Source organism: Scyliorhinus canicula, chromosome 9, assembly GCF_902713615.1.
Source record: "Scyliorhinus canicula chromosome 9, sScyCan1.1, whole genome shotgun sequence".
NCBI classification, from domain to species: Eukaryota; Metazoa; Chordata; class Chondrichthyes; order Carcharhiniformes; family Scyliorhinidae; genus Scyliorhinus; species Scyliorhinus canicula.
The window spans coordinates 85,719,236-85,741,010 of NC_052154.1; the positions used below are offsets into that span (position 1 = coordinate 85,719,236).

Genomic DNA, 21,775 nt, shown 5'->3' on the forward strand with positions numbered 1-21,775 from the left:
AGCAGCAAGGTTCGATTCCCATACCAGCCTCCCCGGACAGGCACCAGAATGTGGCGACTAGGGGCTTTTCACAGTAACTTCATTGAAGCCGACTCGTGACAATAAGCGATTTTCATTTCAAATAAAACATACTCACAACTAACTCTGCTTTGTCTGAGGAAACCTAAATCGAGCTTCCAAACAAGGTTTTATTGATTCCAAAAATAAAACAGCAACTGGAAAATTGAGACCTCCAGCATTGGCGCTGGGGGGGAATTCAGTGCTGAGAATTTTGCCCTCCTTTCTAGGATAGGGGATAGACACTCAAATACTGGTTGAAAGAAAGTGAGCATTGGGATAGAAAAGGAACAAATGTAAGTTCAAATCATTAAGTTTATAATGCACTGAAGAAAAGATAAATTTGGAGGTCATGAATAGATGATTCCTTTCAATTTTTGGTAGAGAATGGAGGCAGGCGTGAGCCAGCTGGTCCTCTTTAGTGAGTCTCCATATTATTAATCATTCTCGGTTTGTTAACTTTTTCTTACTATCTCTATTAGCCTTTTATAGATAGTCAGTCTCCCAATGAGCCAGATGGTCAGAACTCTACTCATTTTTGGCCCTTGTAGATTATTACTCCCATTTTTATTTGAAAAAATATTTTTATTAAAGATTTTCCAATTCTATAATACATTTTACAATAAAACCGATATTACCACACCAAATGAGACACAAAAACCAACACAACAAAAACCCCGACAAATCATGCCCACCCCATTCATCAAAATTTTTAAAAAGGCAACTGAAGAAATAAACTTAACCCCCCCCCCCCCCCCCCCCCCCCCCCCCCCCCGACCCCAGCAGCTGGCAGTGACTAATTCACTCACACCTGCCTTCTACCTCCAGGGGAAAAAAAACACTCAACCTAGTTTTGGTCAGGTGCGCCTTTGGCATACCTTAAGGTGGATTAGACCAAGCGGGCACAAGAAGATGTGGAGTTCACCCTGCGCAGAGTCTCAATCCACACCTCATCATCCATTATAGTCCCTGCTCTTTCTCCCACTTTGTCTTCACTCCATCTGCCAAGTCTGCGTCCTCAGATTATTGCTCCCAATGGTGGAAAAGGTCATCGGCCTGCAATATTATTTCATTTTCGCTCTCTGCAGATGCTGCCAGGCCATTTGAGAATTTCCAGCATATTCTGTTTTTATAACTCCATTTGTTCATTAATTTTGTCCTGATTGCCCTTTCACAAGATGCTCCACAGCCCCACCCTAGAAAGGTGAAAGCCGAGGCTGAGATTAGGAGCTGTGTTTTCTGGCAATGGGACAAATCTCTAAATTTACCAGTTTATGTGTGGATCCATTAAACAGATCAATTTAACGTTGTCATGCCACATCATATTACATCAATTTTGTTGAGAGATATCAATATGTTTTTATGGCAGTTTTCAACAGAATAAAACCAGCTAAAATGGTTAAATTATGATAACTGGTTGTGTAGACCAAGCTTGTGATTTTTTTTGTTTGAGTGTAGCAGACTGAGGGGGTCATCTAATTAAGGTGCTTAAGATAATTCAATGATATGATAGGGTTAATGCTGTGAAACTATTGACATTGGTGGGCACATCCAGGTCAGAGAGGTGTAATATTAACTGGAGAACCTGACAGGGTTCTTTAGGCGGTGGCAGCCTTTCCTCGATTTTCTGGCTCAAGATAGGGAACTAGGTCAGCGGCAGCAGCAACCCGGGGGGGAGGGGAGGGGGGGGGGGAAGGGGGTTTCAGGGGGGCATTGTTTATGTTACTTTAATTTATTGTTAATTTATTTTGTTGTTTATTGGGTTGTGGGGGGGGGGTTCGTTATATGCGTTGTTATGGGTGCCGGGGATGTTTATTATTGTTATTATTATTGTTCTGTTGTTATACATTTTTCAAAAATCTCAAAAAAATTATTTTAAAAAAACCAAAAACTTGAGAACCTGACCATGTGAGGGGGAAGTCAGGAAGCACTCCTTCATACAAAAGGCAGTGAAAATCGGAAACAAATCTTGCCCCCCCCCCCCCCCCCCCCCCCCCCCCCCCCCAACCACCACCACCAAAAAGCTGTTGAGACTGGGTATCAATTGAAACTGTGATTGATAGATTTTTGTTAGGAAAGGGTTAACAAAGTAAGATGGGAAGATGAAGTTAAAATACAGAGTGGTCATTGAATAATTGAATATATTTTTTTATTCATTAATGGGATGTGGGCATCACTGGCTAGGCCAGCATTTATTGCCCATCCCTAATTGTACTTGCAAAGGTGGTAGTGAGCTGTGTTCTTGAATTGTGACAGTGCATGTGGTGTAGGAACACCCACAATGCTGTTTGGGAGGGAACGCCAGGATTTTAACCGCGCGACAATGAGTGAATGGCAATATATTTTCAAGTCAGGATAGTGCGTGGCCTGGAGAGGAAGTTTCAGGTGGTGTTCCCATGTGACAGCTGCCGTTGTTCTTCTGGATGGTAGTGGTTGTGGGTTTGGAAGGCGCTATCTAAGGTGTCTTTGTGAGTTCCTGCAATACATCTTGTAGATGGTACACTCGGCTGCCATTGTTCATTGGTGGTGGAGAGAGTGACTGTTTGTAAATAGGGTACCAATCAAAGGGACTGCTTTGTCCTGGAAGGTGGAACTGCCTTGAAGGGCTGAATGGTTTGCTTTTGATCCTTAGTTCCTTGGCACCAAAATGTTTTATTTGAAGGAAATGGAAAGTCGAACTCTCATTCGGCGTACTGCTGGGACTCTCTGTTTCATTGAAAGAATGGGCTCAGTGATAACAAAGTAGGTGAAAATATAACTTGCAATTAGATGTATGTGCAACAGTTCTTCAGCTACCGAGCGGCATATTCAATGTTATGAGTTTTATTTTGAATGGCGATGCGAGAGTAGGGTGGGGGTGGGGCGGGGGGGAGCAAAGCTAGAGGAAACGAAGAGACATGTCATACTATGGAAAAATTCAAGTGAATGCATGTCAAATGTTTTAAAATAAATTAACATTAAGGATATGTCCTGCCATTGTAAACTGGTAAGTGCACAGCCAGTGTCAGTTCTGTTAATTCAATAGAGTTCAGAGGCACACTTCCTGTCCCCTTTGCAAATTGGGTGGGCTTGTACAGAAGCAATTTCTATATCTGAGACCTCAATATCGATCGCAATCAGCTATTTTAAATGAGCTGTGCATTTAAATGCACAACCCAAATCTTAGCCCAGGAAGGAAGAAAAGATCTCTTCTCCAGTACACCCTTCTTCTTAAATTAACTTTTTTTTTAAAAATCTGTATCAGTTTGTTTTTGCCCCTGGTTCACACTCCCGAACGCTGCAGCCTCTACTATTAAAAGTATAATCATCTGGGCTATGCTTCTTTTCTTAATTTACTTTTTCCCTTATCTTCAGGGCAGCAAGGTGGCACAGTGGTTAGCACTGCTGCCTCACAGCTCCAGGGTCCCAGGTTTAATTCGAGCCTCTGGTGTTCTTTCCAAGGGCCGGTGCAGACTCGATGGGCCGAATGGCCTCCTTCTTCAATGATTGTTCTATAATTCTAGGTGAGTATAAAAGATCCCACAACTCTATTTATAAGAGGCAGGATTCTCCCTGTTGTCCTAGCCAATATTCATCCCTCAACCAACATCACTCAAGCAGATTATTTGGCCAATTGTGGAACTTTACTGTGTGAAAATTGGCTGCCACTTTACAACAGTGCCTAAATGTCAAAAGTACTTCATTGTGACACAATTATTAGTACTGCTGCCTCACAGTGCCTGCGACCCGGGTTCAATTCGACCTTGGGTAACTATGTGGAGCTTGCATGTTCTCCCCATGTCTGCATGGGCTTCCTCCGGGTACTCCAGTTTCCTCCCACAGTCCAAAGATGTGCAGGTTAGGTGGATTGGTCATGCTCAAATTTCCCCTTAGTGTCCAAAGTGTGCAGGAGATAGGGTGGGGGAGTGGGCGTGGTAGGTTGCTGTTTCAAAGGGTTGGTGCAGACTCAATGGGCCGAATGGCCACTTTCTGTACTGTGATCTTTGATCAGGTAAAGGCAAGTTCTTTCACATTCTTTGATAGCATCGTCTAACAAAGTGCTGTCTATCAGTCCCAGAAGCTTCAATTGTCGCAGCGTCCGTAACCTTTTGGAGAGTGAGTTCCAGATATCCACTACACCTCGAGTGGAAAAAATCACTTTCTGATTTCATTCTTGAATGGCCAAGCTAACTCAAACTGAAGTTTTATGCCCCTTTTTTCTGGATTCCCAAACAAGGGGAATACTCTCCCTTTTTCAACCTTTCAAATCCCTTTAATCATTTTAAGCATTTTGGGATGTTCTGAGGTTGTGAAAAGTGCTATACAAATGTGAGGTTTTGTGTCTGTCTGTTATTAAAAGCTCAGTCCCATAAGGGATGTATGAAACATCTGACGTTGAGCCTGGCGCTGTCTGAATTTGCCTGTTGTGGTCCTCAAACATCACTCCTGTAGCCAGCTAACCTCACAACCTCATTTCTTCTGTTGGGTGAAGCTACAGGAGGAGGGTTTCTCCAGTGCTGAAGAAAATGTTGTTCAAAATGCTGGACGCTTTGACCTGTGCTCCTTAGCCAATTGCAGCAGTGTGTAGGCATATAAATATATATAATATGTGTGTGTGCATGCATGAGTTCATTAGTTCCAAGGCGCATAACAGAAACACATGCAAAACATCAATCTTGGGCCAAAAGGGTTGAGGTTTTAAAAGCTTCCTAAAAAAGAGAGTGGTGGAGAGGAACAGGTGTTTATGGAGTGAATTTGAGAGTTTAACTCTTAGACGGTTGAACGCACAGCCACCAATGTAGGACAGATGGAATGGTGAATGCCCAAGAGGTCAGAATTGAGGGAACAGAGGCTGGGGGAGGTTCTTCAGCTGCCAGATATTGATGGTAGAAGCTACACATATTGAACAGGCAACAGCTTTAATCTTCAAGCATTTAACAGGCATTTACAGCCCACCAAAGACTCGGTGTCGACTAGGCTGTCTGACCATGCAGAGGCAATGGAATGATTGAGTGGTTATGACCCATTGATGGGACAAGCACGGTAGCACAGTGGGTAGCACTTTGCTTCATGGCTCCAGGGTCCCAGGTTCGATTCCCAGCTCGGGTCCCTGTCTATGCAGAGACTGCACGTTCTTCCCATGTCTGCATAGGTTCCTTCCGAGTGCTCTAGTTTTCTCCCACAAGTCCCGAAAGATGTGCTGTTAGGTGAATTGGACATTTTGAATTCTCTCTCTACGTACCCGAACAGGCGCCGGAATGTGGCGACTCAGGGCTTTTCACAGTAACTTCATTGCAGTGTTAATGTAAGCCTACTTGTGACAATAAAGATTGTTATTATTAAGGATGCAAAGGCAGATACAGAGGTTCCACAGTTTCAGAAGGACCAGTGTTATCTGTATCAGCCAAGAGCCTTCCTTGGCATGTTAGGATCCCTCGGCTTCAATAGCAGACCCTCCCCAGGCAGTTGTGTAACATCATGTTTCAACAGCACTCAAGCAAGCAGCAAAAGAGCAGTAGGCATAGTTCAAATCAATCAGTGAAGATTGCATTTATATGTTAATTGGCCACTTCCCTCGAGGTCATGGAATAGAAAAGTACTGTGGATGCTAGAAAGCTGAAATGAAAACACAAAGGGTGCGATTCTCCGGCCTCGTTACGCGCTTGCTCAAGTGAAACGAGGCCGGTGAATAGCAGGAGAGGCCAGAAATGAGAACCCAGCCAGGCGCCATACAATTTGCGATGCAACTGGCCCGCTCCCGTAGGCGAAATCGGCATCTCGCCATAGCACGACGAGAAACCAATTATCACCACTTAAGCCCTATTTCCATACAATTAACGAGAGCCACTCCATATCCAACAGCCTCCTGTCATTCACCGGCCTCCCCAGCAAGTGGTCACACTGGCACCGATTAGTACTCCTTTTGAAAAACGTAAATCTGGCGGAAGGACTTCTGTGGGGAGCCGAGGAGGTGAGTAGCCATCTTTGCTCACAGGCAAAGAGCCCAGGGGCACTGGGATTACTGCCCCTGTGCTCGGCAGGGGTGGGGGACCCTGTACAGTGGTGGGCCGCTGTAGGAGGGTGGGGAGGGAGGCACTGGGGGAAACTGCTCGCAGAACCACAATGTAATACCCTGCATCGTGTTTACCCATTCTGGGGGCAGCTCTTGTCCCTGTCTGTCTGCCTCGCCGACCACTCACAACCCCACCGACTGCCGAGGCCTCTGGTCGTGCAGCTGAAGGCTATTGCTAATAGGGAATTGGCAATCGTAGTTAAGTGAGCACTACACACAACCAAGTGGATTCCCATGGATGGATGTGCCGTGTAGTATGCGAGTCATTGTCTAGCATCCCAATCACGCCTTGGTACCTGGACACTGCCTGAACACTGAGGGAGGCAACACCACACATGCAGCAGCCAACATCCGAACAGCCAAGGGATGGGACAGAGCTCCGGGGACATGTCCATGGCTGGAGGATGGTGGGTGCCACGGGGGGAGAGATGCCACATGAGACATGTTAAAGGAGAAATTGTTCAGTGAAAGGACAAGTTCAGCCAGACGGAGGAGAGTGTTGGTGGATGAGGATTGTTTGGGTCTCAGTTCGAGGAAGAAGTGGAGAGCCTCAGCCCATCCTGGTGGGGAATAGCGGTATTGAGGAATTGGACATCCATGGGAAAGAGGAGGCGGTTAGGGCTTGAGAGCTGGATGTTGTTGATGTGATGCAGGACATCAGAGGAAAAGCGAATGTAGGTGGGAAGGGACTGGACAAAAGGACAGAGTATGGAGTCAAGATAGTATGGAAGAAATGGGGTTGGTGGGACCGAAACAGGCTGACACGCTGAGCCTACTGGAACAGTCCTGTTTGTGGATTTTGTGGATGAGGTAGAAGCGGGCTGTCTGGGTTTGGGAGATTGAGGTTGGAAGGTGTGGGGGGAAGATCTCCAGAGGAGATCACAGATTCATAGAATATCTACAATGCAGAAAGAGGCCATTCGGCCCATCACTGGTACTGACGCCTCAAAAGACCACCCTACCTAGGCCCAATCCCCCCTGACCTATTCCAGCGACCTCACCCTAAGGGGCAATTTAGCCTGGCCAATCCACCTAACCTGCACATCTTTGGACTGTGGGAGGAAGCCCACGCAGACACTGGGAGAATCTGCAAACTCCACAAAGATAGTTACCCGAGGTCGGAATCAAGCCCGGGTCCCTGGCTCCATGATGCAGCAGTGCTAACTATTGTGCCGCTATGCCGCCCACAGAGATGAGGTCAGTGACAGAGTATCAATTGCAATGGCTTGTCTTTTTTTATCCACAATTTTACGTCTGGTATCCCCCAAGCATCTACCCTTGTCTCCTTCTTATTTCTCATCACCATACTGCCCTTTGTGACATCAGCAAAAGGCACAGCATTAGTTTTCACATGTACACTGATGACACTGAGCTCTGCCTCACCATCAACACCTCCCTAGTCTCCTCCACTGTGTTAAATTATCAAACTGCTTATCTGACATTCAGTACTGGATATATATCGGGGAGAATTTAGCCATTCTTTTTTGATCTCTCTGTAAACTCATTTCCTAAACTACTATCTCCATCCATTCCTCCTTGAGATTATGTCGCGTTTGATCCCAAGATGAGCCTCGGGCCTCATATTTGTGTCATCACTAGGACTACCTTTTCCACCTGCATAACATTGGCCAACTTCACCTCGCCTCAGTTCATCTCCTGAAACCTTTGTCTTGCCTTTGTTATCTCTACAGTCTTGACTATCACATTGCACTGTTGTCTGGACTATAACCTTCTAACCTCTGTAACTTGAAGTCCTGCAAGACTTTTGCCATATCTTAATGTCCGAGTCACGTATCACTCCTGTACTCACTGACCTACATTTGGGTCGCACAGCGGTCAGCAGTGTTGCCTCACAGCGCCAGGGACCCGGGTTCAATTCCTGCCTTGGGTGGCTCTACATGGAATTTGTACATTCTCCCCATGTCTGCGTAGTTTTCCTCTGGGTGCTCCGTTTTCCTCCCACAGCCCAAAGATGTGCAGGTTAGGTGGATTGGCCAAGATAAAATTGCCCATTAGTGACCAGGGATGTGTAGGTTAGGTAGGGTTACAGGGTGTAGGCCTAGGTAGGGTGCCCTTTCAGAGGGACGGTGCAGACTCGATGGGCCAAACGGCCTCCGTCTGCACTGTAGGGATTCTATGGTTCTATGGCTGCTTATCAAACCACAACTTGATTTTAATATTTTTGTCCTTGTTTTCAAATGCCCCCACAACCTACAACCCCCATTTTAATCATTCCATCATTGATGGCCATGCTTTCACTTGCTTCAGCCCTCAGCTCTGGAGTTCCACTCCCGACACCTTTCTGCCTTTCTCGCTCACTTTCCTCCCTTAAGACATTCCTGAAAATCTACCTCTTTGGCCAAGCTCTTAGTCATCTGAGCAGCATATCCTCATATGACGTGGTATCATTTTTTAAAAATGAATAGTTCTGTGAAGTGCAGAAATATAAATATAAGTTGTTGTAATAAAGTACTTTGGGAACCTCCTGATTTTTGGTACCATATCAATCAAAGTTTTGTTCTGAGTGAGGGCATGCTGATGGTGCTGGGATATGTGGTGGATCAGCATAAATAGAAAACCAGACAACTGCATCAGCTTTGGAAGTAGAACTTGCCCCGGGGCATAAGCATGAACTCGGAATCCTTGCTTTGAAGTGAAACGTTTGCCCAGGCAGCAGAAGTTCTGATATAAAATGTACTTGCTGTAATGTTCAGCGAAGTGTAGAATGAAGTAGCTTTTAGAAGACGTGGACTCAGCTCTCTGCTTTGATATGATAGCTTGCATCTGGTTTCAATCCCATTTTGCAATTCCATCTTCAACATTTCAGTTGAGAGCAGTGAGTTTTAATAATGCACGTGATCAACTGTGGCATTTTTCTACACATCCAGAGTCGAGGTTAGTGCAAAGAATGGAATGTAGAATTAGGAAAGAACCGGGAGTGAACTGAGACCAATTGATTGTTGGATTAAAGTACAAGGGGGGGGGGGGGGGGGGGGGGGGGGGTTGATGGGTGCAGTGAAATGGGCATGGTCACACATTCTGCAGTCCTTGATTAAAGATATCACAGGTAGTTCGCCTTCGCTTCAGGACTGTTTTGCTTTTGAAAATGGGATTGAACAGGTGAGAGGGGATGCATTTTACCCATACTGAGATGGCTTTTGCTTGCACCATGTCAATGTCAGGGCAGCATTGCAGGCATTGCTTTACTTTTGAATTTAGTGCTTTCAATAACTGTAAAATATAGGAATTAGGCTGACATAAGAATAAACTGGCACCGTATCATCCCAGTGTCGTGTGCCTATCGAGTCACTCCTTCCCTGGGTAGCCCAAGTGGGAATTCATTCTTTGTACAGTTCGATAGGGGGTATTCGCTCACAATTGAACTGTGCAATTAACCTCCTCCTAGTAGAATTTAGCTTTGAGCTTCAGATGACCCAATTGTGTTACACAAAGAGCATGGACAGATGGAGAGCAGTGGTGTTTAATCTACTAGTCAACAAGGCATTTGTAAATCACTTGTCCATTGGCATTTTGTGAGCTGATTGGCATTTACTCGTATGTTGATACTGGAGGCTCGCCGTTCCCCCTTCTGTAGCCTCCTTTCTCGTGGTGCTCTCAACATTGTGCAGATGGTGAGTTTTTTCAGCCATGTGTTATGTACCTGACATCAAAAGTAGGGAAAGCATAAACATGCTAGCAATTATTGCTCGGAACCAACTAGTAACAATGTGCGTAACAGTAGACTGCATCATTTATGTTGGATTGCAGGCATATCCTACAATGAAATTAATTCAGAACAAAGCTTGTATTTATGGAAAAAAAATTCACTCTGCTTGACCTGACTTTATGAAACGATTGTTTTTTGGTGGATAAAGGATGGAGGGATTTGAAATGAAATGAAAATCGCTTATTGTCACAAGTAGGCTTCAAATGAAGTTACTGTGAAAAGCCCCTTTAATCCCATTCAGAGTAAATCTCCCTTTCTTGGACAAAACAAAGGCACAGGTAACTTGACTGGTGTGTGTCAGCTACATGATGCGCTGCGGCAACTTCCCAATGCTGCTTCTACCACCCTTCCATCCAGAAGATCAAGATAGCTGGCATATGGGAGCTAGTTCCTCTCCAGTCTTATAATCCTGTCTTGGAAATGTATCTTCGTTCCTATATTGTCGCTGGGTCACTACCTTAGGACTCCATTTCTAACAGCACTGTGGGTGCACCTACACCACAGGGATTGAAGCAGCTCAAGAAGGTGATCAATAAATGCAAGCCTTGTCGACGTTACCCCACCCCATAAACAAATGAAAAAACACATGGACTACAGGCGATGGCAAAGTAATATTAAAAATGTTTCCTCCCTTCCCCTGATGAGTGTTAAATAACACTGCTTAATTGCAGGATCCTCTTTCAAGCAGTTCCCCACCTCCACTTCTTTCTGGAGATACCAAGCACTTTTATATTCCTTAACCATGTGATCATTCTTCATATATGAGCCTCAGTGTTGACTTGTTTAGGCTGTAATGGGCACCATTTCTTGATGCTGCCATCACCAAATATCTATATGTGCATGGCCTCAACAGGGATCACTGGATAGGGATCAAAAGATGGAAATCTGACTTTTTGTTTCATTGGCACTTCAGTCCAGAGATCAGACTGGGACATTGGTGGTCAGTTAGGTTTAGTTATTTTAACCCAATGAGTTATGGTTTAGCACACTGGGCTAAATCGCTGGCTTTTAAAGCAGACCAGGTCAGGCCAGCAGCACAGTTCAATTCCCGTACCAGCCTCCCCGAACAGGCAGCGGAATGTGGCAACTAGGGGCTTTTCACAGTAACTTAATTGAAGTCTACTCGTGACAATAAGCGATGTTCATTTCATTATCAGGAAATTTGGTTGGGCTGCTAGTTACTGGTTAATATGATGTCCCTAACGCATTGCGATATCATGTATTGTCTAGCCAGATATGCTTTGAGAAGTAAAGCGAGTAGCCATTGCATGCTGATCTTCAGAAATACCACTTCCATTATATCTGCTTGGTTTAGTTGAAAACACTCGATGTTCCCACCCCTGGTATTTATTATTATTGCTCGGGATGTGAGTGATTCTTCCTTGTCATGAGAAGGAGGTTGGATGTGGACATCTTGAGCAAGTGTTTGTAAAGCTGAATGCCATGCAAGGTTATTAAGAGTCTGCCCCAAGGTATAGAACTGGCACATGAGTGGCCAAACCAAGTAGGAAGTGATGGATTCCCAATGGGTTGTCGTGTAAAAATGTCAATCATGGTATTAGATTTGGAATCAGAACTGATCAGCCTCTGGGTTGCTTGCCCTTTCCCATAACTACTATGCCACCATATCCATTGTGACTTCGACAAATATAAGAAATAGTACCAGGAGACTAAATGGCCCCTTCAACCTGCTCTGCCATTAAGTACAATCATGGCTGATCCTTGGCCTCACCTCCACTTTCTTGGCCGCTCCTTGTATTCCATGACCAAAGAGAAAATGCTGGAAAATCTCAGCAGGTCTGGCGGCATCTGTAGGGAGAGAAAAGAGCTAATGTTTCAAGTCCAGATTACCTTTTGTCAAAGCTGAGCTTCTAAACATTAGCTCTTTTCCCTCCCTACAGATGCTGCCAGACCTGCTGAGATTTTCCAGCATTTTCTCTTTGGTTTCAGATTTCAGCATCCGCAGTAATTTGCTTTTACTCTTGTATTCCATGATTCCCTTAGCGAATGAAAATCTGACATCATCCAAATGGAGCAATTTTTAAAAATTAATTCATGGGTGTGTGCATCGCTTGCTGAGCCAACATGTATTACCCACCCCTAATTACCCTTGGCTTGCTATGCTATTTCATAGAACAGTACAGCACAGAACAGGCCCTCCGGCCCTCGATGTTGTGCCGAGCATTGTCCGAAACCAAGATCAAGCTATCCCAATCCCTGTCATTCTGGTGTGCTCCATGTGCCTATCCAATAACCGCTTGAAAGTTCCTAAAGTGTCCAACTCCACTATCACTGCAGGCAGTCCATTCCACACCCTAACCACTCTGAGTAAAGAACCTACCTCGGACATGCCTTCTATATCTCCCACCCTGAATTCTATGGTTATGCCCCCTTGTAACAGCTACATCCACCCGAGGAAATAGTCTCTGAATGTCCACTCTATCTATCCCCCTCATCATCTTATAAACCTCTATTAAGTCGCCTCTCATCCTCCTCCGCTCCAAAGAGAAAAGCCCAAGCTCCCTCAACCTTTCCTCGTAAGACCTATCCTGCAAACCAGGCAGCATCCTGGTAAATCTCCTCTGCACCCTTTCCAATGCTTCCACATCCTTGCTATAGTGAGGTGGCCAGAACTGCACACAATACTTCAAATGTCAGGGGCATTTTAAGAGTCAACCAGATTGCTGTGGATGTGGAGTCGCATATAGGCCAAGCCAGATAAGGACAGAAGATTTCCTTCCCTAAAGGGCATTCATGAACCAGGTGGGTTTTTTTGATTCCAGATTTTTATTGAATTCACATTTCATCATCTGCTGTGGTAGGATTCATACCTGGTGCCCTGGGGCATTACCCTGGGTCTCTGGGTTACTAGTCCAGTGGCAATACCACTACGCCATCGGCTCTCCATATGGAATGTCCACAACCCTCTGAGCTACAGAATTCCAAAGATTCCCAACCCTTTCAGTGAAGAAGCCTTTGGCTCACGATAGACTTGAGCACGTCTTGAAATGGGTCTCTAAAACAGGGTTTGACCTGCATGCTGAGGTAGATGCAAAAGGGAGTTCTCCATGTTACCTACTCCACATGTGTACCTTAAATAACACCAACAGAATTATTTGGTCATTGTTTAATTTGTTACTTATAGGATTTAACATAAATATTACAACGACGTTTTCCTTTACAGCATTAACTACACATGAAAAGTAATTTATTGACAAAAGTATTTTGAGATGTCCTGAGCATGTAATTTTGTGCTGTATGAAATGTAAGTTCTTTATTACTTTTATTTCCTATTGGATTTCTACTTCAATAAATCATTGCTGTTTCAACTCTCATGCTGTCATGTTCCATTCCGCCTCGCCATTTGCCTTAACTAACACTCCAGTGGGGACCTTGAGGTGACGATTGATTTTCTGACCGAGGTGGACAAGCTGGTGCAGCTGATCGAGTGTCCAATCTTCACATGTAAGTAAACCCTGCAACACATGATGTTTCCGCATATTCTGTTGGAGTTCCATGTGTGGAAGTAATGTTGTATCAGGAAACGGGGCAGAAGGAATGAGTGCTGACTGGCAGCTGCATAAAATTGGGAGCAGACCAAACTAGGAAGCAACTTAAAAGCCCTGACTCTTCTGGAGCGTGTGAAAGATGCAAAATGATTCGTCGCTTACTGTTTCTTGTAAAAGCTTCTTTCTGCAGCCCCTCCGGCTCTTTTGGTTCAGGCAGCATGCAATGGAGTAGCGTGGATACATGACGTGTTCCCCAGTCTGCCCCGAGTCGACTGACCTCAACCCAGACAGTCACAGGATCAGGGCCATTGGCTGGGGAAGCAATCGTTAGAACAAAGAACAAAGAAGATAACAGCACAGGAACAGGCCCTTCGGCCCTCCCAGCCTGCGCCGATCCAGATCCTTTATCTAAACCTGTCTCCTATTTTCCAAGGTCTACTTCCCTCTGTTGCCGCCCGTTCATATACCTGTCTAGATGCCTCTTAAATGACGCTATCGTGCCCGCCTCTACCACCTCCGCTGGTAAAGCGATCCAGGCACCCACCACCCTCTGCGTAAAAAACTTTCCACGCACATCTCCCTTAAACTTTCCCCCTCTCACCTTGAAATCGTGACCCCTTGTAACTGACACCCCTACTCTTGGAAAAAGCTTGTTGCTATCCACCCTGTCCATACCTCTCATAACTTTGTATACCTCAATCAGGTCTCCCCTCACCCTCCGTCTTTCCCACAAAAAGAATCCTAATCTACTCAACCTTTCTTCATAGCTAGCACCCTCCATACCAGGCAACATCCTGGTGAACCTCCTCTGCACCCTCTCCAAAGCATCCACATCCTTCTGGTACTGTGGCGACCAGAACTGCACGCAGTATTCCAAATGTGGCCTTACCAAAGTCCTATGCAACTGTAACATGACCTGCCAACTCTTGTACTCAATACCCCATCCGATGAAGGCAAGCATGCTGTATGCCTTCTTGACCACTCTATCAACCTGCGTTGCCACCTTCAGGCTACAATGGACCTGAACTCCCAGATCTCTCTGTACATCAATTTTCCCGAGGACCCTTCCATTCACCATATAGTCCGCTCTTGAATTTGATCTTCCAAAATGCATCACCTCGCATTTGCCTGGATTGAACTCCATCTGTCATTTCCCTGCCCAATTCTCCAATCTATCTATATTTTGTTGTATTCTCTGACAGTCCTCCTCGCTATATGCAACTCCACCAATCTTAGTATCATCTGCAAACTTGCTAATCAGACCACCTATACCTTCCTCTAGGTCATTTATGTAGATCACAAACAACAGTGGTCCGAGCACGGATCCCTGTGGAACACCACTAGTCACCCTTCTCCATTTTGAGACACTCCATTCCACCACTACTCTCTGTCTCCTGTTGCCCAGCCAGTTCTTTATCCATCTAGCTAGTACACCCTGAACCCCATACGACTTCAGTGTTGCCATCAACCTGCCATGGGAAACCTTATCAAACGCCTTACTAAAGTCCATGTATATGACATCTACAGCCCTTCCCTCATCAATTAACTTTGTCACTTCCTCAAAAAATTCTATTAGGTTTGTAAGACATGACCTTCCTTGCACAAAACCATGCTGCCTATCACTGATAAGTCTATTTTCTTCCAGATGTGAATAGATCCTATCCCTCAGTATCTTCTCCAACAGTTTGCCTACCACTGACGTCAAGCTCACAGGTCTGTAATTCCCTAGATTTTCCCTGCTACCCTTCTTAAACAAAGGGACAACATTAGCAATTCTCCAGTCCTCCGGGACCTCACCCGTGCTCAAGGATGCTGCAAAGATATCTGTAAGGCCCCAGCTATTTCGACCCCCGCTTCCCTCAGTAACCTGGGATAGATCCCATCCGGTCCTGGGGACTTGTCCATCTTAATGTCTTTTAAAATACCCAAAACTTCCCCTTTCCGTATGACAACTTGACCTAGAGTATTTAAACATCCATCCCTAGACTCAACATCCGTCTTGTCCCTCTCCTTTGTGAATACCGATGCAAAGTACTCATTAAGAATCTCACCCATTTCCTCCGAGTCCACGCATAAATTCCCTCTCTTGTCTTTGAGTGGGCCAATCCTTTCCCTAGTTACCCTCTTGCTCCTTACATACGAATAAAAGGCTTTGGGATTTTCCTTAACCCTGTAGCCAAAGATATTTCATGACCCCTTTTAGCCCTTTTTATTGCGCGTTTGAGATTCGTCCTACTTTCCCGATATTCCTCCAAAGCTTCATCAGTTTTGAGTCGCCTCGATCTTACATATGCTTCCTTTTTCATCTTAGCTAGTCTCACAATTTCACCCGTTATCCATGGTTCCCTAATCTTGCCATTTCTATCTCTCATTTTCACAGGAACATGTCTGTCCTGCACTCTAATCAACCTTTCCTTAAAAGACTCCCACATTTCAAATGTGGATTTACCCTTAAACAGCTGCTCCCAATCCACATTCCCTAGCTCCTGCCGAATTTTGTTATACTCTGCCTTTCCCCAATTTAGCACTCTTCCTTTCGGACCACTCTTGTCCTTGTCCATGAGTATTCTAAAACTTACGGAATTGTGATCACTATTCCCAAAGTAATCACCGACTGAAACATCAACCACCTGGCCGGGATCATTCCCCAATACTGGGTCCAGTATGGCTCCTTCCCGAGTTGGACTATTTACATACTGCTCTAAAAAACTCTCCTGGATGCTCCTTACAAACTCTGCTCCATCTACGCCTCCAACACTACACGAATCCCATTCGATGTTGGGGAAGTTAAAATCTCCCATCACAACCACCCTATTGCTCCTACATTTTTCTATAATCTGTCTGCATATTTGTACCTCTACTTCATGCTCACTTTTGGGAGGCCTGTAGTAAAGTCCCAACAATGTTACTGCACCCTTCCTATTTCTTAGCTCCACCCATATTGCCTCAGTGCTCGAATCCTCTATCATGCCCTCCTTAATCACAGCTGTGATATCATCTCTGACGAGTAATGCAACTCCTCCACCCCTTCTACCTCCCTCTCTATCCCTCCTGAAGCATCTATATCCTGGGATATTCAGTTGCCAGTCCTGCCCTTCCCTCAACCAAGTCTCAGTAATACCAATAACATCATATTCCCAGGTACTGATCCAAGCCCTAAGTTCATCTGCCTTACCTGCTACACTTCTCGCATTAAAACAAATGCGCGACAGACCACCTGTCCCTTTGCGTTCATCACCTCTTCCCTGTCGACTCTGCCCCTTAGTCACATTAAGTTTATTTTCTAGTACCTTACCGGCTTTAGTTGCTGCTTCTTTACTGACCTCTAACTTCCTAATCTGGTTCCCATCCCCCTGCCACATTAGTTTAAAATCTCCCCAACAGTGTTAGCAAAAGCACCCCCTTGGACATTGGTTCCAGTCCTGCCCAGGTGTAGCCCATCCGGTTTGTAATGGTCCCACCGCCCCCAGAACCTGTTCCAATGTCCCAAAAATCTGAACCCCTCCCTCCTGCACCATCTCTCAAGCCACGTATTCATACTGACTATTCTTGAATTTCTACTCTGACTGTCCCGTGGCACTGGTAGCAATCCTGAGATTACTACCTTTGAGGTCCTACTTTTTAACTTATCTCCTAACTCCCTAAATTCTGATTGTAGGACCTCGTCCTTTTTTTTACCTATATCGTTGGTGCCTATATGCACCACGACAACTGGCTGTTCACCCTCCCCCTTTAGTATGTCCTGCAGCCGATCGGAGACATCCCTGACCCGAGCACCCGGGAGGCAACATACCATTCGGGAGACTCGTTTTCGACCACAGAAACGCCTGTCTACTCCCCTTACAATTGAATCCCCTGTGACTATAGCCCTGCCAGTCTTTTTCCTGACTTCTGTGCAGCAGAGCCAGCCACGGTGCCATGAGCCTGGCTACTATTGCCTTCCGCTGGTGAGTCATCTCCCCCAACAGTATCCAAAACGATATACCTGTTTTGGAGGGAGATGACTGCAGGGGACACCTGCACTGCCTTCCTGCTCTTTCTCTGCCTTTTGGTCACCCATTCCCTGTCTCCCTCACCAATCCTAATCTGCGGTGTGACCAACTGACTGAACGTGCTATCCACGACTTCCTCAGCTTCGCGGATGCTCCAAAGTGAGTCCACCCGCAGCTCCAGAGCCGTCATGCGGTCTAACAGGCTGCAGCTGGACACACTTCCCGCACATGAAGGAGTTGGGGACATCGGCCACGTCCCTGAACTCCCACATTGTGCACGAGGAGCATAACACGGGTCTGGGATCTCCTGCCATTTTTACCCCCTTTACCTTAACTGACTACAAACTATAATATCAAATAATTAATAAGTGAAAGGAACAAAGATTTTACTTGCCAATCACAATACTTACCAACACACGAAGAGTTAAATTTCTCCCAGCTGCTGCTAATTGGAGCACTTTCCTTACCAGCCAATCAGATCTCTGCTTTGCTGTGATGTCGCTCTTCCAGGTAAGTTTTTAAAGTTTTAAACAGGTAAACTTACCTTCGAAGTCTCGCCCCTGTCTCTCTGCTCTTTAATGAAGTCTCGCCCCTGTCTCTCCGCTCTTTAATGAAGTCTCGCCCCTGTCTCTCCGCTCTTTAATGAAGTCTCGCCCCTGTCTCTCCGCTCTTTAATGAAGTCTCGCCCCTGTCTCTCCACAGTCTTTAATGAAGTCTCGCCCCTGTCTCTCCGCTCTTTAATGAAGTCTCACCCCTGTCTCTCCGCTCTTTAATGAAGTCTCACCCCTGTCTCTCCGCTCTTTAATGAAGTTTCGCCCCTGTTTCTCTGCGCTTTTTAATGAAGTCTCGCCCCTGTCTCTCCGCTCTTTAATGAAGTTTCGCCCCTGTCTCTCCGCGCTTTTTAATGAAGTCTCGCCCCTGTCTCTCCGCCGTCTTTAATGAAGTCTCGCCCCTGTCTCTCCGCCGTCTTTAATGAAGTCTCGCCCCGTCTCTCCGCGCTCTTTAATGAAGTCTCGCCCCTGTCTCTCCGCTCTCTTTAATGAAGTCTCGCCCCTGTCACTCCGCGGTATTTAATGAAGTCTCGCCCCTGTCTCTCTGCTCTTTAATGAAGCCTCGCCCCTGTCTCTCTGCTCTTTAATGAAGCCTCGTCCCATTCGCTCCGCGCTCTTTAATTAAGTCTCGCCCCTGTCTCTCCGCGCTCTTTAATGAAGTCTCGCCCCTGTCTCTCCGCTCTCTTTAATGAAGTCTCGCCCCTGTCTCCCCGCTCTTTAATGAAGTCTCGCCCCTGTTTCGCCGCGCTCTTTAATGAAGTTTCGCCACTGTCTTTCCGCTCTTTAATGAAGTCTCGCCCCTGTCTCGCCACGCTCTTTAATGAAGTCTCGCCCCTGTCTCTCCACGCTCTTTAATGAAGTTTCGCCACTGTCTTTCCGCTCTTTAATGAAGTCTCGCCCCTGTCTCTCCGCTCTTGAATGAAGTCTCGCCCCTGTCTCTCCGTTAGCCGTGGGAAAAGTGCTTGCAAGGAGCCAGTGCCTTCTGGACCGGCAACCTGCAATATTAGAAAATCCTATCCTTTCCATTATGTTTCCTGACAAGTGGAAATCTGCCTCTCTTCACACTAATTAAAAATACTCACTTAACCTTCCTTCACACTAAAAGCTGCGCCCTCTGGCTAGGTTATAAAATTCCCGTTTGTCCAGTGAGTAACTCCACACAGATAAAGTCTGAATTCATTTGAGAAAGGAGATGTCTGCAGGCACTGTGCACAAATCTGGCTTGCTCATACTCTTTTGTATCCATAGAATATTGTGTGCAATTCTGGTCACCTTTTCTGAGGAAGGATGTTCTTGCTCTCAAGGGAGTGCAGCGAAGGTTTACCAGACTGAATCCAGAGATGGCAGGACTGTCATATGAGTAGAGATTGACTAGGTTGGGATTGTTCTCACTGAAGTTCAGAAGAATGAGGGGGATCTCATAGAGACTTATAAAATTCTAACAGGACTAGACAGGGTAGATGCAGGGAGGATGTTCCCGATGGTGGGTGTGCCCAGAACCAAGGGTCACAGTCTGAGGAATTGAGGTAAACCATTTCAGACAGAGGTGAGGAGACATTTCTTCACCCAAAGAGTGGTGAGCCTGTGGAATTCGTTACCACATGAAGTAGTTGATGCTAAAAGATTGAATATATTCAAGAGGTGGCTAGAAAAAGCACTTGGGACGAATTGGATCAAAGGTTAAGGGGATTAGGCTATTGAGTTGGATGATGAACCATGATCGTGATAAATGGCGGAGCAGGCGTGTATCTTCTATGTATCTATAAATCTCTACAGTGTAGAAGGAGGCCATTCAGCCAATTAAGTCTGTACCAACTCACCGAAAGGGCACCCTATCAAAGTCCACTCCCCTGTCTCATGCCCATAACCCCATGACCAATCCACCTAATCTGCACATCTTTGGGCTCAGAGGCAGCAGCGCTGATCACTGTGCCACCGTGCTGCCAACATGCTTAAATTGGGGGGGGGGCGGCATTATTTTCATTTTTCAAGTGATTAAATGGCCAATGGGTGAGGGGAGGGGGGGAAGGAATGTCGACGATTCATGGTGACCTATGGCAACTTGACATTGCTGCTTCGCTACAAGTGTTTGCATCTTCACCTGCCAAGATCTTAAACTCTGGAATTCCTTCCCTAAACCACTCTGCCCCTCACCTCCTTTGAATCCTTCCTGGAACCCTACCTCTGACCAATGACCTCTCCTAACCTCTCCAAATGACCAAGTGTCACATTTTGTCCAATAATCCCTCCCCTGCCATGAAACCCTTAGGGAAATTTTTATGATGTTTCAGATGCTGTATAAATGTAAGTTGTAATTGTTCATTTCTCTCCGATTCTCCATTTCAGATCTGAGGTTACAGCTCCTTGATGTTGAGAATAATCCCTACCTGATCAAAGCCTTGTACGGACTCCTCATGCTGTTGCCCCAGAGCAAAGCGTTCCAGCTCCTCTCGCATCGACTGCAGTGCGTACCCAACCCAGAACTTATGCGAACCACGTGAGTAACAAGAAGCGTCTTCAGTGATTCGTGGCACATTGCTGATCAGTCAACTGCAATTGGTGATGCAGGTTTTAACCTACGGCAGAATAGCTGAGGTACCACCCTTCACCATGATATCATTACCCTCATGGTATGGGAGAACTGACCCATTCTGTGAATTATGTACATGGGAGATGGATAGTGCCCTTCCTCCTTTCTCCTCTCGCTCCCTCGCAACCTATGTTTAATGCACTCTCCTTTTCCCTCCCCAGGTTCCCCTTGCACCACGTGCAGCTTCTCCAACCTGAGATGGCAGGCAGGGCTTCTAGGCCTCTTCTGATGCTGTTCTTGAATTGGGTGATCCGAGGTGCAAGGAATGTTGAGTTACTTTTAATTTGAACTTCTCCCCACTCTCCCTCCCTAGCACCATCCATTCCACTTCCCTTCCCCCAAATGCCTGTGGAGAGACACTTGCCCTTTTTGCTCTGCACCTTTGTCTAGCACCATCAGGATTTCTAGGTGGAAGCCTCACCTTAATGCACCATATGGCCTATCCCTAACTCTCTGCTTCCTTCCTTTCACTGGCTGATGCATTTTTTTTACTGATTCTGCATAGTGACATGCTCATTACAGCAGGAGCAGCTGTGTGGGAACACCACTACCTCAAAATTCTCTTCCACGTCACGCAGCTTCCTGACTTGGAAATATATTTAGGTTCCTTCATCGTCGCTACGTCAAAATCCTGGAACTCCCTCCCTAACAGCACTGTGGGTGTACCTACACCACATGGACTGCAGCAGTTCAAGAAGGCAACCTTCTCGAAGGCAATTCTGGATGGGCAATAAATGCTGGCCTAGCTAGCAACACCCACACAGTAAATTTTCAGATTGAGTGATGGTGACAGGGGCCAGCATTAAATCCCAAGCTGCATCCGCTGCACTGATTCACATTGATAACCTTTTTAATTAAGGAAACAGTCTAATTAAAAGGCACAAAAGTGCTGTTATTGACACGAAACAAAGCCAGATTTATGTATCAGAGGGTTGATTGAGTGTTAATGATTCAATAAGGACTTGTATCAATCAGAGAATTGTGCAAGTGGGCTTGACTAGACTATGCTTGAATTACAAGTTTAACCACATGCGTGTATGCAGTGAAAGGTTCAAGGCAGAAATGGGGGGCCTTTGCTGTTCAAATTTTTGATCTAGAAATCACACCTTTGTGAATACTTTGTGGTATAGAGGGAAAAGGAATTTGTACTTTCACATGGTAGCTGTACAAGCAGCTATCATACATAGCCGCTCGACCAGCAAAAAGAAACAAAACAATGACTAAGTATGCGATTGGTCAATCTTTCACAATGGAACTCAATTTCTTACTTAATCTCTGACCTTCAGTAAAACATACC

At 45.7% G+C, this 21,775-nt stretch overlaps 1 protein-coding gene across 3 annotated transcripts in view; it reads left to right on the plus strand.

The window, feature by feature from the left end:
* The window catches only part of vac14 (vac14 homolog (S. cerevisiae)), a 413,902-nt gene that overhangs the window by 317,608 nt on the left and 74,519 nt on the right, over positions 1-21,775 (plus strand). For 2 of the 3 annotated variants that reach the window (XR_005461858.1, XM_038807078.1), the window contains exons 18-19: positions 13,222-13,301; positions 20,235-20,385. Coding sequence is in view for 2 of the 3 variants with exons in the window: in XM_038807078.1 (XP_038663006.1) it covers positions 13,222-13,301; positions 20,235-20,385 (231 nt within the window). In the remaining variant the exon portion in view is untranslated. Of the gene's footprint in view, positions 1-13,221; positions 13,302-20,234; positions 20,386-20,639; positions 20,742-21,775 lie in introns of all 3 variants that reach the window. The other variant, XM_038807077.1, reaches the window with a different exon arrangement.